The sequence below is a fragment of the Oncorhynchus nerka genome, linkage group LG20, assembly GCF_034236695.1.
Source record: "Oncorhynchus nerka isolate Pitt River linkage group LG20, Oner_Uvic_2.0, whole genome shotgun sequence".
Lineage (NCBI taxonomy): Eukaryota > Metazoa > Chordata > Actinopteri > Salmoniformes > Salmonidae > Oncorhynchus > Oncorhynchus nerka.
Genome location: NC_088415.1, coordinates 62527396 through 62543994, shown reverse-complemented (window position 1 = coordinate 62543994; position 16599 = coordinate 62527396). Strand labels below are relative to the sequence as shown.

At 43.9% G+C, this 16599-nt stretch overlaps 1 protein-coding gene across 2 annotated transcripts in view; it reads left to right on the top strand.

Moving 5' to 3' along the window:
- Window positions 1-11424, top strand: part of LOC115102930 (CDK5 and ABL1 enzyme substrate 1-like) — a 32322-nt gene extending 20898 nt beyond the window's left edge. For both annotated transcript variants that reach the window (XM_029623382.2, XM_029623383.2), the window contains 6 exons: window positions 462-567; window positions 684-843; window positions 1394-1500; window positions 5485-5591; window positions 5818-6025; window positions 7526-11424. In XM_029623382.2, coding sequence (XP_029479242.1) covers window positions 462-567; window positions 684-843; window positions 1394-1500; window positions 5485-5591; window positions 5818-6025; window positions 7526-7666 — 829 coding nt within the window. In that variant the 3' untranslated portion in view covers window positions 7667-11424. The remainder of the gene's footprint in view (window positions 1-461; window positions 568-683; window positions 844-1393; window positions 1501-5484; window positions 5592-5817; window positions 6026-7525) is intronic.
- The last annotated feature ends 5175 nt before the right edge of the window (window positions 11425-16599 follow it).

Genomic DNA, 16599 nt, shown 5'->3' with positions numbered 1-16599 from the left:
TGACACAGTTTCAGCTCAGTGCAGTACCACATTTCCTTTAGTCGAGCATGTGACCCGCTTTTTTTATTTTTCAAAATCTAACACACTGATATGAAATGTAGAGTACTGGTGATGCAACCGCCCGCATTCCTTCAACCCTACTTGGCAGAATGCTCCAGTATGCCCGTATTAATCCGCACTCTCATTTCAACCCTCGCTGTATACATCTTAGGATTCCAAATTCTAACATATCACCCACCCAGTCAGAGATCGCATACAGGTAATCTGAGAATCTGATTGGGTTAGTGCAGTGCTCTACAAATCAATAACAAGCACATTTTAACTGTGTGTAAAAAAAAAATAAAAATGGAACTAGATGGACAGAGTTAGAAATGCTGAGGTGGAGTCTAGACAGCAGACTGTTTGGCAGGGGGTGTGGGCTTTTATGGGAAGGGATGTCTAAAGGTGTTGCGCCCTGGCAGGGATGTGAAACTGGAAAGCGGGCGGCAGCGGCACCCCTCGGGCGGGGTCAGTGCCAAGGAGATGGTGATCGGGCTGGAGGGAGTGGAGCTGGGGGCCGACGGAAAGGTGAGAGAGGACTGGAGACAAACCCTGTGTGAGAGCCTGAACACGAGCGCCTTAATTAACAGTAACATGCTCTTGAAAATGTGAGTGTCTCTCTCTCTCTCTCTCTTTCTCCACAGACTGTGTCATACACCCAGTTCCTGTACCCCACCAACGCCCTGGGCAGCGGTCGCAGGAACACCATAGACTCCGTGTCGTCCTTCACTCAGTCTCGTAACGTCAGCCACCGCAGTCTCAGCCTGGCCCGGGCCAACAGCAACCAGAGCAGCATCGACACGGGTCAGTCGTATGAGTGTGTGGATCCTCTGGAGTAGTTGTAGCGTTTCGTACAGGTCAGTGTGTGGATCCTCCATGCTAGAGAGAGGCCCCTGAATATGAGTAGGCCTGTCAGAGTATCACTTTTTCTGAGGCATAACCATCCGCAGTGTGGCTTTTTTAGATGAATCAATTACATGTTCAACATTGAGGGCTTGTATGCATAGTCACTTTACCCCTACCTACATGTACAAATGACCTCGACTAACCTGTAGCCCCGCGCATTGACTCGGTACCGGTACCCCCTGTATATAGCCTCGGTATTGTTATTTTGTTACTTTTTATTTATTTTCTTAACTCTATTTTCATAACTGCATTGTTGGTTAAGGGCTTGTCAGTAAGCATTTCACTGTAAGATCTACCTGTTGTATTCGGTGCATGTGACAAATAACATTTGATTTAATATGACTATGTATTAGAAGAAGTTGAAAAACACTGTATATTCTTCTTTCTTGTCCCCAGTGTTTGTTTGTCCTTGGCTCATTGTGTGACTCTGTCATTTTGTCCCCTACAGGGAACGATCTGGGGGACTTGATCCGGGAGTACGACCCTAATCTGTTGGACGATCCCCAGTGGCCGTGTGGGAAGCACAAGAGGGTCCTAATCTTCCCCTCCTACATGGTGAGACACCCCTCTGCTTACCAGGCCTGGGTTCAAACAGCATTTGTTTTAAAATACTTTGAGATTTTGAATTGAGCCTGCCTTTAGTGCCGCATGGACAGGGATTGTACTCCATTGTGCCAGAAGTTCAAACAAGCACAGCTAAAGTATTTGAAAGATTTGGGGCCTATCTTGTTTTTTCAGATTATTAATCAACATTTTTCAAAATAAATAGTTGTCAGAGACAACCTAAGAGAAACAACGAATCAGCTCCTATTTATTATCACAGACCAGAGGTGATGACAAAGGTTCCAATTTTTTCCATGGGGTCGAGAGTTTTTCCTGATCTGGTAACCTAACCAGATAAAACTCTGGACCGCATGACAGTGATTCGTCAGTTGCAAAAAAGGTTTTATGTGGGCTATGATGGCCCCAGAGTTTAAAAAAAAAAATCAGGCCACATGTTTTTTTTTTAAACTGCTGAAAAAACTTCTGTCCCTAGGGGGGGATGAAAACCCTGTCAAACTGCAGCAACCTTGTACTTGTTCATGTGAATTATATTTTAAAACCAGACTCGTGGGGGTTTCCTCGACACAGAGATGTAACGGATGTGAAACAGCTAGCTTAGTTAGCGGTGGTGCGCGCTAAATAGCGTTTCAATCGGTGACGTCACTTGCTCTGAGACCTTGAAGTAGTAGTTCCCCTTGCTCTCCAAGGGCCGCGGCTTTTGTGGAGCGATGGGTAACGATGCTTCGAGGGGTGACTGTTGTTGATGTGTGCAGAGGGTCCCTGGTTCGCGCCCGGATATGGGCGAGGGGACGGTCTAAAGTTATACTGTTACAGAGACAACAATTACAATAGAACTCACAGGGCTGACTTTGCTTCATGCAGGTTTGCATCGTGTATGCCTATGCAACTGTAGGCCTAATTCAAAATTAACTTGTTCCATGTCATCACTATTGTGTTGATTTAGATTATTTCCAGTTAATACTTCTGGATTAAAAAGTTCTAGGTAGCCAGCCCAAGTTTGAATCTAAACCTAATTGGATCACATTCACATTTTCTCCTATCACAAACAGATGAGCTATAAATACATAATGTTACCACTTTGTTTACCCTGCCCAGAGGGACAGGGCGCATAGTAGGCTGTGTTAGTAGCCTACAGCAGAGGTATTCAACCGGGGGCACCTTATTTAACCAGCGAAACAGATTTTAGTGAAATTGTGTTTAGTGACCTTTCTAGCTAATAGACTATGTTAGAGTTTTCACTTCCTCTTCCAATTATAATGCTAGGAGGTCAAAATACCAAATCTACCAAATCTATTTATTTTAAAATGTTGATTACTTCTTTAATTCCCCTGGTATTTTTATTTAGACATGAATATTTATTTATTTTTTGCTAAAGTATGATAGGGGTCCCTGGGTCGGCGGTTTTCCTGGGAGTGGGTCCCTGGGTCGGCGGTTTTCCTGGGAGTGGGTCCCTGGGTCGGCGGTTTTCCTGGGTGTGGGTCCCTGGGTCGACGGTTCTTCTGGGAGTGGGTCACTGAGTCGGCGGTGTTTCTGGGTGTGGGTCACTGGGTCGGCGGTGTTTCTGGGTGTGGGTCTCTGGGTCGCGGTGTTTCTGGGTGTGGGTCACTGGGTCGGCGGTGTTTCTGGGTGTGGGTCACTGGGTCGGCGGTGTTTCTGGGTGTGGGTCACTGGGTCGGCGGTGTTTCTGGGTGTGGGTCACTGGGTCGGCGGTGTTTCTGGGTGTGGGTCACTGGGTCGGCGGTGTTTCTGGGTGTGGGTCACTGGGTCGGCGGTGTTTCTGGGTGTGGGTCACTGGGTCGGCGGTGTTTCTGGGTGTGGGGTCGCCGGTTTTTCTGGGTGTGGGTCCCTGGGTCGCCGGTTTTTCTGGGAGTGGGTCCCTGGGTCGGCGGTGTTTCTGGGTGTGGGTCGGTGATTTTTCTGGTGTTTCTGGGAGTGGGTCACTGGTGTTTCTGGGAGTGGGTCACTGGGACGGCGGTGTTTCTGGGAGTGGGTCACTGGGCAAGAAAAGGTTGAAGACTCCTACAGTTTATCAGACTGAGAAATCGTCTTGTTTTATATCCATACAGCATGTCAGCTCACTAATATTTAGGTGTAGGCAGCTACAACATTTATGGAAAGGGTTTTAGTTTTTGTCGTTCAGAGGAAAGTGGAGAGTGCGCTTTGAGTTTTGCTCGACGTGCGTTGTACCCCGGCCCCCGCGACCTGTGATCTCCGTAATCTGATTGGTCAAGACACGCACAGAACCTGCAGCCCTCCGATGCGAAGGACAGTTCAATTTTACGTGAGTTGACAAATTGAGGCAAATCAGCCTAAAAAAACTGTACTTTGTTCCTATTTTTGAACTCTTTTGCATCAATACTTTTTTTTTGGTAAGTCCTCGGGCAAATGCCAGCTCGACACACGTTTGCGCGTGGCTCTACCTCATACTGCATCAACTGAACTCACTGTAAGTCCAAAGAGGCTGTCTGACCATTCTAATCAGAAAGGTCATTGTCCCAATCCCTGGTTCAGCTCACACTCCTACTTGTGTGTGAATACACTCCCTGTCTCTCTATTCAGTAGCGCTTTAAACAGCCACTTCATAACAGCTAGGGTGTGTTAGAAATGGCCCCTTATTCCCTGTATAGTGCACTACTTTTGACCAGGGCCCATAGGGAGTTGGTCAAAAGTAGTGTACTAAGTCTGGAATAGGGTGCCATTTCAGACTCACCTCTGTTGTTTATCCGCTCCACTCCTTTTCCTGTGACATACCTCACTGTTACTTAATCACTTTCTCATGTCCAGAATTTGGCAAGGGAACGCTCGTTTTGTGTTCGAATCAAAGCAACAACAACAGACTCCCAGTTCATTTCTCATTTGGCTCCGTTGGTGTTATCTAGGCTGGTAGAATAGACAGACCAGACGTGAAGTATTCAGTTAAGGCTAGACAGTTTTTTTTTCTTCTCTCTTATTGCGAAACAACAATAGCTATTGTGTTTTCCCTCGAGGAATGTGACCAGTAGATGCTGAACGTTTCACTGCACAATCAGTCACTGTGCTAATCTAAGCCTTTTATCTTTCTTGAACTGATCTTTCAAGTCGGCTACTAACTATAGAGTGGGATAGAAATAATTTTAGTACATTTAGTGTCCTTTGCGGTAAAGGATAAATCTATACATTTACAGTCCTTTCGTTTTAGAAATGCTCCCTCTAGTTTTCCCAGGGCCCATAGTAGCCACAGATTTGCTGCAGTAGTCAAAGTATACTTAGAAATATTTTGGTTGGTGCAAATACTTTAGTATATTTTGGATTCAGATAGGGAGCAATGCAAGTTTGAACAAAGCAAATTACTTAACGTGAGCCAACTTGGGCAATATGTTGTTTTGATTATCGCTCTCCTATCACATACCTCGATTCGTGGGGGTCAACTCCAGTGCTCCTTCTATCTTCCTAAATAATGGACAAGAACCTCTGACCTGAAATAAAGTTAAATGGCTCAGTTAAAGTACATCAACGGAACGTACAGAGCTTGGAAATGTAAAGCGTCGTAAACGTTCTGGAATATTATTCTATCTTATCGTGGGACGTGTACGGTGTGCGCCACCCAATGTTACCTGTCTCCAGAGGAGGCTGGTTGGAGCAGCTATAGGGGGAAGGGCTCATTGTGATGGCTGGAACAGAATAAATGGAACCCTATCAAACCTATTGGAAACCACGTTTCACTTCGTTCTATTAGTTCCATTCCAATAGCTCCTCCCACCAGCCTCCTCTGCCTGACTCCAATATCTCGTGCACCGTCTCTGATACTCAACCACCACCTCAATGAAACCTAACCCTGAATCTAAAGGTCACATCACCTTCCATAGTGAGATTGATGTTTCTCTGTGTCCTCTTCCACATATACAATGACGTAATACTTATATATATTTTACAGACAGCAGAGCTTAACATCAGGGCGTGTCTTTCTGACACCAATACTTTGATCTCTCTTTTCAGACTACAGTCATAGAGTACGTCAAGCCTTCTGACCTCAAGAAGGACATGAACGAGACATTCAAGGAGAAGTTCCCCCACGTACGGCTGACCCTCAGCAAAGTCCGGAGGTAGGGACGTCTACGCGACGCATACGTTTCAGTATGATGTTGAAAAGATCATTTTTGTGTCAGCCTTATTTGAACCCCTTGTGGTTAATTGTACAGTAGTTCCTGGCAGACATTGGGGACACTGGTACTTTTGGGGTTTTCTTTTTTTTTCTTTAGCATTGACCTCTGCATTTGTCTGTTATCGCCCGGCCTTCACCCCCCACCTTCCTCTCCATCCCTTCACCAGTCTGAAGAGAGAGATCCGTAAGTTGGCCCAGGAGGAGTGTGGCTATGAGGAACCCACCGTAGCCATGGCCTTTGTCTACTTCGAGAAGCTGGTCCTCCAGGGGAAACTCAACAAGCAGAACCGCAAACTCTGTGCCGGCGCCTGCGTCCTGCTCGCCGCCAAGATCGGCGGAGACCTCAAGAAACACGAGGTCAAGCAGCTCATAGATGTAAGTGTCGTCGTCATCTCTTAGTGCATTAGGCTTCGGCTCTTGAGCAGCCTGGTGGAAGTCATGGGCGCTTTCCGGTCACGCCGACAAACAGCGATTCTGCACAGAATATACGATTTGTTCTATCATAAGAATTCCTTTAGACGTGGTTCCTTTGAAGTTACACACTTTTTCAGATGTTGTAAAGATATCGGCTGTTATGTAGTCTGTGTAGAATCGGCTTTTATCTGTGTGACAGAAAAGCACCACATGACAGATGGCAAAGTGGCTAGCATAGGGATCATAGACACAATTATATTTTTTGTAGTCGCTCTACACTGAGTTTACAAAACATTATGAACACCTGGCCAGGTGAAAGCTACAGTGCCGTGAAAAAGTATTTGCCCCCTTTCTGATTTTCTCTTTTTTGTATATTTTTGAATCAGTCTCACATTGCTGTCGAGGAATTTTGGCCGATTTTCTTACGTACAGAACTGCTTTAACTCAGCGACATTTGTGGGTTTCAAGCATGAACTGCTTATTTCAAGTCCTGCCACAACATCTCAATTGGGATCAGGTCTGGACTTTGACTAGGCCATTCCAAAACTTCAAATTTGTTGCTTTTTAGCCATTTTCATGTAGACTTGATTGTGTGTTTTGGATCGTTGTCTTGCTGCACGACACAGCTGTGCATCCGTTTCAGCTCACAGACTGATGGCCTGACATTCTCCTGTTGAATCCCAGTTGAGATGTTGTGGCAGGACTCGAAACGAACAGGTAATGCTTGAAATGCCACAAATGTCGCTGCCAAAATTCCTCCACAACAATGTGGGAGACTGATCAACAACTACAGGAAGCGTTTGGTTGGAGTCATTGCAGCTAAAGTTGGCACAACCAGTTATTGAGTGTAAGGGAGAAATTACTTTTCAGACGGGGGCAGTGGGTGTTGCATAACTTTTGTTTATGAAATAAATTAAATAAGTATGCAATTGTTGTGTTATTTGTTCACTCAGGTTCCCTTTATCTAGTATTAGGTTTTGGTTGAAGATCTGATAACATTCAGTATCAAAAGTATAGAAAATGACAAATGAGGCAAATACTTCTCATGGCACTGTATGATCTCTTACTGATGTCACTTGTTAAATCTACTTCAATCAGTGTAGATGAAGGGGAGAAGACGGGTTAAAGAAGGACTTTTAAGCCTTGAGACAATTGAGACATGGATTGTGTATGTGTGCCATTCAGAGGGTGAAGGGGCAAGACAAAAGATTTTAAGTGCCTTTTGAACAGGGTATGGTAGTAGGTGCCAGGTTTACCGGTTTGTGTCAAGAACTGCAACTTTGCTGGGTTTTTCACACTCAACCGTTTCCCTTGTGTGTCAAGAATGGGGAGGGGGCAACTCAATATTAGGAAGGTGTTCTGAATGCTTTGTACACTCAGTGTGTATTACAGGATATAGGAAGTAATCAAGTGGGTTAGTTTGTACATTTTCTCATCTCCCTTTTTTTCTCTGATGTGTAGAAACTGGAGGAGAGGTTTCGTGTGAACAGGAGGGAGCTGATAGCCTTTGAGTTCCCTGTGTTGGTGGCCCTGGAGTTCAACCTGCACCTGCCTGAGAACGAGGTCATGCCACACTACAGACGCCTCGTCCAGACCTCCTAGCATTAGTGACCCATCAGGAGGAGCACCCACACCCAGCCCTCCTGATCCAGGACCAGGAGACCCACCCTACTGGACCACCCCACCTCACAGAGTCCCACGACCAGCTGGTCTCCCTGCAGCCTGGAGATCCATAGGGTTGGAGCTCCTCTACACTCTACTGCAGGCCACATTCATATGTACATTTTCAGATCGAGACTTGAAAGCAGCCAAAGTTACCCATATTCTTACTTCAACATTCTTCTCAGACTTTTACTTCTACTTTCTTTAACACTATCTACACCTTCAAAAGATTGGTAGCTGAAAGTTGGCGAAAGCTGTTCATAACAATTAATTTTTTGTTGTTGTAATCCTTGCTTGGCATGTTTTGGTTGCCTTATGATTGTCGTGGAGAATGACGCAAACCTGTCGCGTGGCCGATTTTGACAGGACTGTTATTCCAGTAACTCTGTGCTTTTTGAAAAACGTTTTCCAGTCTCTCCTCGCTAGAAGTGCACTTTTTGAATATTGCAGACATGGATAGAGGCCATTTTTGGAGACTCTTGACTGGGTGAGGGTTGTGAAACAAACTCATTCGGATCAATTTGAGCTGACTCAAACCCCAGAAGGGAAGTTGATCTAAATAGCTTTCAATATATTTTCTAATCCATTTTCTTTTTCCCAGCCACCAATCCCACGATCCGCATGACAATTTATCGACACAACCTTTTCGATTGCAAAATACTTACAGATTTAATAGGATTTTATACGGTACATTATTCAGTACATTTAAGTATTCTTGTTTTCTACCTGTTGAGTGCTTGCTTTGGACATTATGTGACTGGGCCCACTCTTATCATTCAATGTGTAATCTCCTGTGCTCTATGTTAGAGTGTATCATCGGCACGTTTCCAGTGCTTTACTGGAGTGGGTGGAAAGGTATCAGAAGTAGGGCATGATGTTGCCAATGCTACAGCTCTGATCTTGAAACTGAACTTGAATTAGCGTCATAATCAAAATATCTGTCAAGACTTGACTAAGTGTTTGATATGGCAGGTGATGAATTTGTCACGGTCACAATATGATTGTGCCATCTGTCTTTTATGACGAGTGGTTCCAGTTCTAAGGTCACCATTGTTATGGTCCCAGTCAGTATTAAATAGAACGTTGTTGCCCTGCCGGCCTGTAGGGAAAATAACCTTGGCTCACAGCAAAAACTTGACCTTTTTTCAAACACAATTTTCTTGTTGTCTGCTTGATTTTGTCAATTACAAAATAACAGTTAAGAAAAATGAAATATGTCTAAGGATGACTTTTCAACATTGCCTGCTCCCAAGCGTTCTCACTACTTAGAAAATCGTAATATGTTAGGGCTTCCCTCATGCCCCTTTTCATGAAGGTGCTAATGTTAGCAACGTGAGTGCTAGCTAGCTACCAACCAGAACATTAAACTAGCCAAGACCAACAACCCAAACAAACGGACTATAAAGCTACAAGTAGTGATTGGAGTTACACACGGACTATACTACATTAGTTAAATGTCTTTCTTACCTGTGATGAAATGTTTTCCAAACAAATGGCTATGTGTAGCCTACTTGGACACTGGGTCACCACAATTTCCCACACTCCCACACTGAATAGTCTGAAGCCACAGGGCTCTTCTCGCATGCGCCATTTCCCTACGTGGGAGTATTGCAAACCGTAGGTCGGGATTTACCTGGTTACATGTACATAAGCATGTACAGCGCATTCGGAAAGTATTCAGACCCCTTTACTTTTTCCACATTTTATGTTACAGCCTTATTATAAAACTGATCCTCATCAATCTACGTAAGTATTGCGACCCTTTACTCAGTACTTTGTTGAAGCACATTTGGCAGCGATTTCAGCCTCAAGTCTTCTTGAGTATGACGCTACAAGCTTGGCACACCTGTATTTGGGGAGTTTCTCCCATTCTCCTCTGCAGATCCTCTCAAGCTCTGACAGGTTGGATGAGGAATGTTGCTGCACAGCTATTTTCAGGTCTCTCCAGAAATGTTCAAGTCCGGGCTCTGGCTGGGCCACGCAACGACATTGAGACTGTCCTGAAGCCACTCTTGCATTGTCTTGGCTGTGTGCTTAGGGTCGGTGTCCTATTGAAAGGTGAACCTTTATCCTAGTCGGAGGTACTGAGTGTTCTGGAGCAGTTTTTCATCAAGTATCTCTCTGTACTTAGCTCCGTTCATCTTTCCCTTGATCCTGACTAGTCTCCCAGTGCCTGCTGCTGAAAAACATCCCAACAGCATGATGCTGCCACCACCATGCTTCACCGTAGGGATGGTGCCAGGTTTCTTCCAGACGTGACTCTTGGCATTCATCTCAAAGAGTTCAATCTTGGTTTCATCAGACCAGACAATCTTGTTTCTCATGGATTGAGTCTTTCGGTGCCTTATGGCAAACTCCAAGCAGGCTGCTCTGTGCCTTTTACTGAGGAGTGGCTTCCGTCTGGCCACGCTACCATAAAGGCCTGATTGTTGAAGTCCTGCAGAGATGATTGTCCTTCTGGAAGGTTCTCCCATGTCTACAGAGAAACTGTGGAGCTGTGTCAGAGTGACTATCAGGTTCTTGGTCATCTTCCTGTCCAAGGCCCTTCTCCCCCAATTGCTCAGTTTGGCCTGGCGGCCAGCTCTAAGAAGAGTCTTGGTGGTTTCAAACTTCTTCCATTTAAGAATGATGAAGGCCACTGTGTTCTTGGGGACCTTCAATGCTGCAGAAATGTTTTGGTACACTTCCCTAGATCTGTGCCGCGACAAAATCCTGCCTCGGAGCTCTACAGACAATTCCTTCGACCTCATGACTTGGTTTTTGCTCTGACATGCACTGTCAACTGTGGGACCTTTATATAGACCGATATGTGCGTTTCCAAATCATGTCCAATCAGTTGAATTTACCACAGGTCGACTCCAAGTTGTAGAAACATCTCAAGGATGATCAATGGAAATAGGATGCAATTTCGAGTCTCATAGCAAAGAGTCTGAATACTTAAGGTATTTCTGTTTTAATTTTTAAATACATTTGCAACAATTTCAAAAAATCGATTTTCACTTGGTCATTATGGGGTATTGTGTAGAGAATTTCAAAAAATAAAGTAATCAATTTTAGAATAAGGCTGTAACATAGCAAAATGTGGTAACGTCTAGGGGTCCGAATACTTTCCGACTGCACTCTACGTAAGAATTTCGCTACACCAGTGATTACATCAGCAAATGTGTGTTCGTGACCAATCAAATTTGATCGAACAACACAGCAGCTTTTCGGCACGTTTGTTATTTCTTGATAACAAAAAAATCTACGACGAAGTTGTCTCTTTTACAGTGGGGGTCAATGGGAAAGAATGTTTGTTTTCTCCAATTTGTGGCGTGGTCGAGGGGAATTCCTTCTTATGACATGAATACTGACTCGGAATATGCTAATGCTATTTTTGTGACATCATAGCAGTGTTACCAAGAGTTTCTCTTGAAAAACAGGAAAGTATTGTTTATTTTATCAGATCAAAATCGTGTCTGATTTTAATCGAATTGTAGTCATTTTAATTATACAGAAAAGATGGATAGTGCTGAAATCAGGGTGAAATACTATTGTTAGATGTTTTGATTTCTAAACCCAAAGAATTTGTTGTAGGATACACACTTTTTTTACGGTTTGGCAGAAAGCTCATGGTCAACAACACCAGAATACACGTGTGTATGTTTGTAAATATACTGCCTTGCTTGTTCAATTAAAACAAGATTCCTGAAATGTGATTGGCTTCCTCCTTGTGTCACTCTATCCTGCTGGCTGCTGATCTTGGTGAATGGATTTACTGCCATTACATAAGATTTCATCTGGTTCCACTCTTAATATTTATTGCAGAGAACCAATAATCTATTACAATTCAAGCATGCATGATCAGGCAGTGCATGTTTCTTATAGAATCCTACCCCCTTGATAACTTAAGGAGGCCCCAAGTGTTAAAACACATCTTACGGTGACATTGAGTCTGTCACCTAAAAGGGGATATTATGAATAACTTGTAAATTAGACTATGAATATTAAAGTATGTCCCGGGCTCCCGAGTGGCGCAGCGGTCTAAAGCACTGCATCTCAGTGCAAGAGGCGTCATTACAGACCCTGATTTGATTCCAGTCGGCATCACAACCGGCTGTAATTGGGAGCCCCATAGGGCAGCGCACAATTGGCCCAGCGTCGTCCAGGTTTGGCCGGGGTAGGATGTCATTGTAAATAAGAATTTGTTCTTAATGTCATTGTAAATAAGAATTTGTTCTTAACTGACTTGCCTAGTAAAATAAAAATATTTCTTGGCAGTATAGCATTTAAAAAAACTACTCCAAGTCAGTGTGACTATTGCCGCGTTCATTTGCTAGTCGGAACTAGGCAACTCGGAAATGTCCGACTTGTTACTGGTGGTAGTTATACCAAAGACGGTACAGCCAATAGAAATCCCCGATCAGGAATTGTAGGTGATAACATGGCGACATCGGCTATCTAAGCTCATGCTGTAGACCCGATAACGTGTTTTTCTAACTGTCGTCTCGCACCGAACTATACATGTGCAGGCCATCAAATCAAAAGCTACTCCTTCGATATGTTGTTTTACAAAGTTGGAGTAATAACATGTTCAACTAGTTAAGACATTGTCTCGAATCTAGGTTTTGCCTTTAGATTTCGAGGAAATGAACAACTAAGGAAGAATTGACATCTCTCATTGATTTCTCAAACCCCGGCCTGGTCTGCTTCGTTAACGTTCCCGGAAGTCTTGCGATATTGATCTTCTGGGTTTAGGAACTCTGTGGTTATACACTTGCCGGGTTCAACCAGTCAGCAAGTCAGAAATGTCAGACTAGCAAGTGAACACGGCATAAGAAGGCCTGCCAGTGCTATTGAGTGCCCGGCTCTGTCCTACATTGAGCTCAATGCTCATGTTGTTGTACCCGGCTGTGGCTCTGATGCAATCGGAGAGGAAAGTTTCTCATGGAGGGGAAAAAGGAAAATCGAGCAAACGAGAGGGAGAGAGTTAGCGAGATGGAGAAAGGGAGGGAATGAACATGTTCTCTCGGGCCACCTGACACATATCCAAGGTAAACAAGGCGGGCAGTCAAGCCAGTCCCAGTCTCGTGCTGCAATCAAAACAAACAGTTCCAGGCCTGGCCACGGCCACATGGCCTATATGGCTTAGTCCTCTCCATTGATACTCCTAATACCCCTCTCAGTGCCTCATAAAGGGGGCTATTGACTGCCCTCCCTGGGGTCAGCTCACATGTCAGCCACCTCCATTGTACCAAATATGTGTTCCATCGTTTGGGGGGCAAGCCCCCTGGCCTAGTCTATTGCCCTTCCCTCTTTTTAAAATAACAATATGGCTGAAACGGCAGTTTCCCCCCCCAGGCCTTTCCCCCCTCCTCTTGATGCTGTGAGTGATGCAGTGACTCAGGGGTTTTCATTTGTAAACAAGGAAGTGAATGTTGGGAACTGAATGGTGGGTGTTGTGTGGCGTGTTGTGGCTGTCAGTGGGAGAGGGACTCCCTGGTTGGCTGTTTGTCTGGTCAGCGGGGAGTGGGGCACACAGGGATGTATTCAGTCAGTGATGTGAAATGTTTTGTATGTTGCAGATAGACATAGAATGAATTGAGCTGACACGATTTCCTATCTAGCTGACAGACATTTTATGTAGTCTTAACAATTTTTATTTTATTTGATTTCACCTTTATTTAACCAGGTAGGCTAGTTGAGAAAAAGTTCATTTACAACTGCGACCTGGCCAAGATAAAGCAAAGCAGTGTGACACAGACAACACAGAGTTACACATGGAGTAAACAATAAACAAGCCAATAACACAATAAACAAATCAATGACCACAGTAGAAAAAATAGTCTATATACAGTGTGTGCAAAAGGCATGAGGAGATAAATGAGGCAATAAATAGGCCATAGGAGCGAATCATTACAATTTAGCAGATTAACACTGGAGTGATAAATGAGCAGATGATGATGTGCAAGTAGAGATACTGGTGTGCAAAAGAGCAGAAAAGTAAATCAAATAAAAACAGTATGGGGATGAGGTAGGTAGATTGGGTGGGCTATTTAGAGATACACTTCTATGTAAACGTTCAGTAAATTTACATCCCCCTGAACAGGCCCCAGGCAGCCCTGCAGTTGGACTTGTTTGTGAATCTGATCCTCTGCATGTCTGAGATGATTCTCTAGTCCCACTGGGCGGCGGGTAGCCTAAGAGTGTTGGGCCAGTAACTGAAAGTATACTGGTTTGAATGTCCGAGCCGACTAGGTCGAAAATCTGTCGATGTGTCCTTCAGCAATGCACTTAACCCTAATTGCTCCTGTAAGTCGCTCTGAATAAGAGGGTCTGCTAAATGACTCTTCTTTTTTTTACCACTCAGTCTATTTTGGCATCAACTGAGCCCAGCTCTAACAGATAACTAGTGACTCAAAACAACAGGGCATTAAATGCCTCTCTCACCTTACTCATTAATGGACCCTTTAAAGTGATTCAGTCCGATGTCTCAAGTAGAAAATACAGCCAGTGGCCTGAATCTGAACCCCTAGGATAGTGTTGGCAGCAAATAATGCAACTCAATGACTTGCTAGGTGTAAGGTGTTGACAAGAAGTACGTGTGCTTTCACGACCCAGCTTTGAGAGATGTGGAGGCGTTTGCAGAATTTGCTTTGGATTCCTGGTAGGCGACTAGCGAGAGACAGCAGGAGCTGATCCTTTGTCTGCTCTTATTATACTCATGTGATGTGTGTTGCTTGAGTAAAGGTTTTGGTAAGCATACAGGATGTCATTGTGCCAATAAGATGTCACGGCACTGCACGTCAAGCAAAGTGACCTCACAGCAGAGAGGAATGATAATGTGTGACTTTACAGCATTCCTTTTCTCTCTAATTCTTTCACATGAACTACCCCCCTTATTCAATTTGATTAATGGAATAATGCACCAGGTCTACAGCTTGTATGGTAACTGTTGCTGGACAGTAAGTCTTCTCCCTCTCTGTGCCAGTAGAACATTTGACATTACTTGCTTTAGTTTAGTGAGCTGCTGCCTTTTCGTCCCACATTTTCTATATTGCCTTTTGGTAACAATTTTGTTCCGTTAAAACAATGGTGCACTAGAGTACCATAGTATGAGTCATAAAACCTAGCAGTCAAAACAGGGAAAGGGTTCCAATAGTTTTTTTCACCATTCATTTTCCCCCATAGGGGATTTTAGAATCACGTAAAATAAGGGCTGTGTTTCGTGTAGGCTTACCTTGGCGTTTTGATAACCGTGTAAATCTGGAGGTATTGTCAACAATCTGAATGGATGGGAAATGCTGTACTTGAATGCCCACAGGACACAGCAACCTTGCACCTGAGAGATAGTACGGTTGCTGTTCATAAAACATTACCTTGTTTCACGGCGATATTCACATTCTCAACTTGTAAAGCTCATTGAGCGACTGATGCTGAAAACAAGGAAAAGCATGGTGTAAATGACTTTCAATAATTCAGTGTGTCTCTATTCAAATAAACTCAAATAAAGGATTTAAATATATTAATGCAAATCCTAATGTCTGGTATGTGATTTGCAACTTAGTTGAAAACCAGCTGATGAAATATCAGCAATGGCAAATCAGCTGTACATTACAACCATATTATTCATTTAACAGCATTGTCTGCTACATTGACAGCTGTGTCGTCTGCACTAAGCTGTAGCCGGTCTGGGGTTAAGTACTGGGGCTCAGATGTGCGTGAGCTGGGTCAGGTGCTGGGTCCAGGGAGAGGTGAGCCACACAGGGCTTACATAACACAAGAACCTCGATTCTCCTCCTCCCCCCCCCGTTCAACTCTCGTGTGTTCCCCTCTCCTCCTCTGTCCTGTTCCCTACACAGCCCCAACCAGGGGGAAATTCATATTTTAATCTCTTTTTTTTAATCTCTCTGACAGATTCAAAGAACAGCCCAAACACTGAGAAAGCTGATGAAGAAATGATGAAGTGGCATTTTGTGTGACAACAAGGCTGCAAGGCTCTGCCAGAGAGGCGTCAGTCCTTCTCGGTTTTCGATGTGGAAGTGCATGCACTGTGGGTGAAGTTTAGACGTTCAAATTGTTACAAATGGTTGGTTTTAAAAAGCACAAAAAAATATATATCTTTCAATATTCATGTCTCAACCACAAGGCAGTGAAAACAAAACGTGAGCCTTCAAATTGGCAGTAAATGTAATGTATCGAAACTAGCAAGTTAGACCACACCCATCTGAAGTGAGGAAATATTGTATAACAGCGACAATAGCCCTACAGATTACTGAAAAATAAGTCAACACTAACAGTCAGGAGAAGTAGTTCCATGCAGCAAACAGCTAGCTCTACTGTGGTATCTGGCGCCACAATGTGGTCTCTTTTTACATAACCCCCTTCCAACCATGCGGTTCCTTCTGAACATGTATACTGAATGCAACATGCAACAATTTGAAATATTTTACTGAGTTACAGTTCATATAACAAAATCAGTAAATTGAAATAAATTAAATTAGGCCCTAATCTATGGACTTCAAATGACTGGGAATACAGATATGCATCTGTTGGTCACAGACAGCTTAAAAAAAGGTAAAAATAAAAAGGTAAGGGCCGTGGATCAGAAAACCAGTCAGTATCTGGTGTGACCACCATTTGCCTCATGCAGCGTTATACACAACTCCTTCTCATAGAGTTGATCAGGCTGTTGATTGTGGCCTGTGGAATGTTGAAGCACTCCTCTTCAATGGCTGTGCGAAGTTGCCGAATATTGTCAGGAACTGGAACATACAGTCGTACATCCCAAACGTGCTCAATGGGTGACATGTCTGGTGAGTAATGCAGACCATGGAAGAACTGGGACATTTTCAGCTTCCAGGAATTGTGTACAGATCCTTGCGACATGGGGC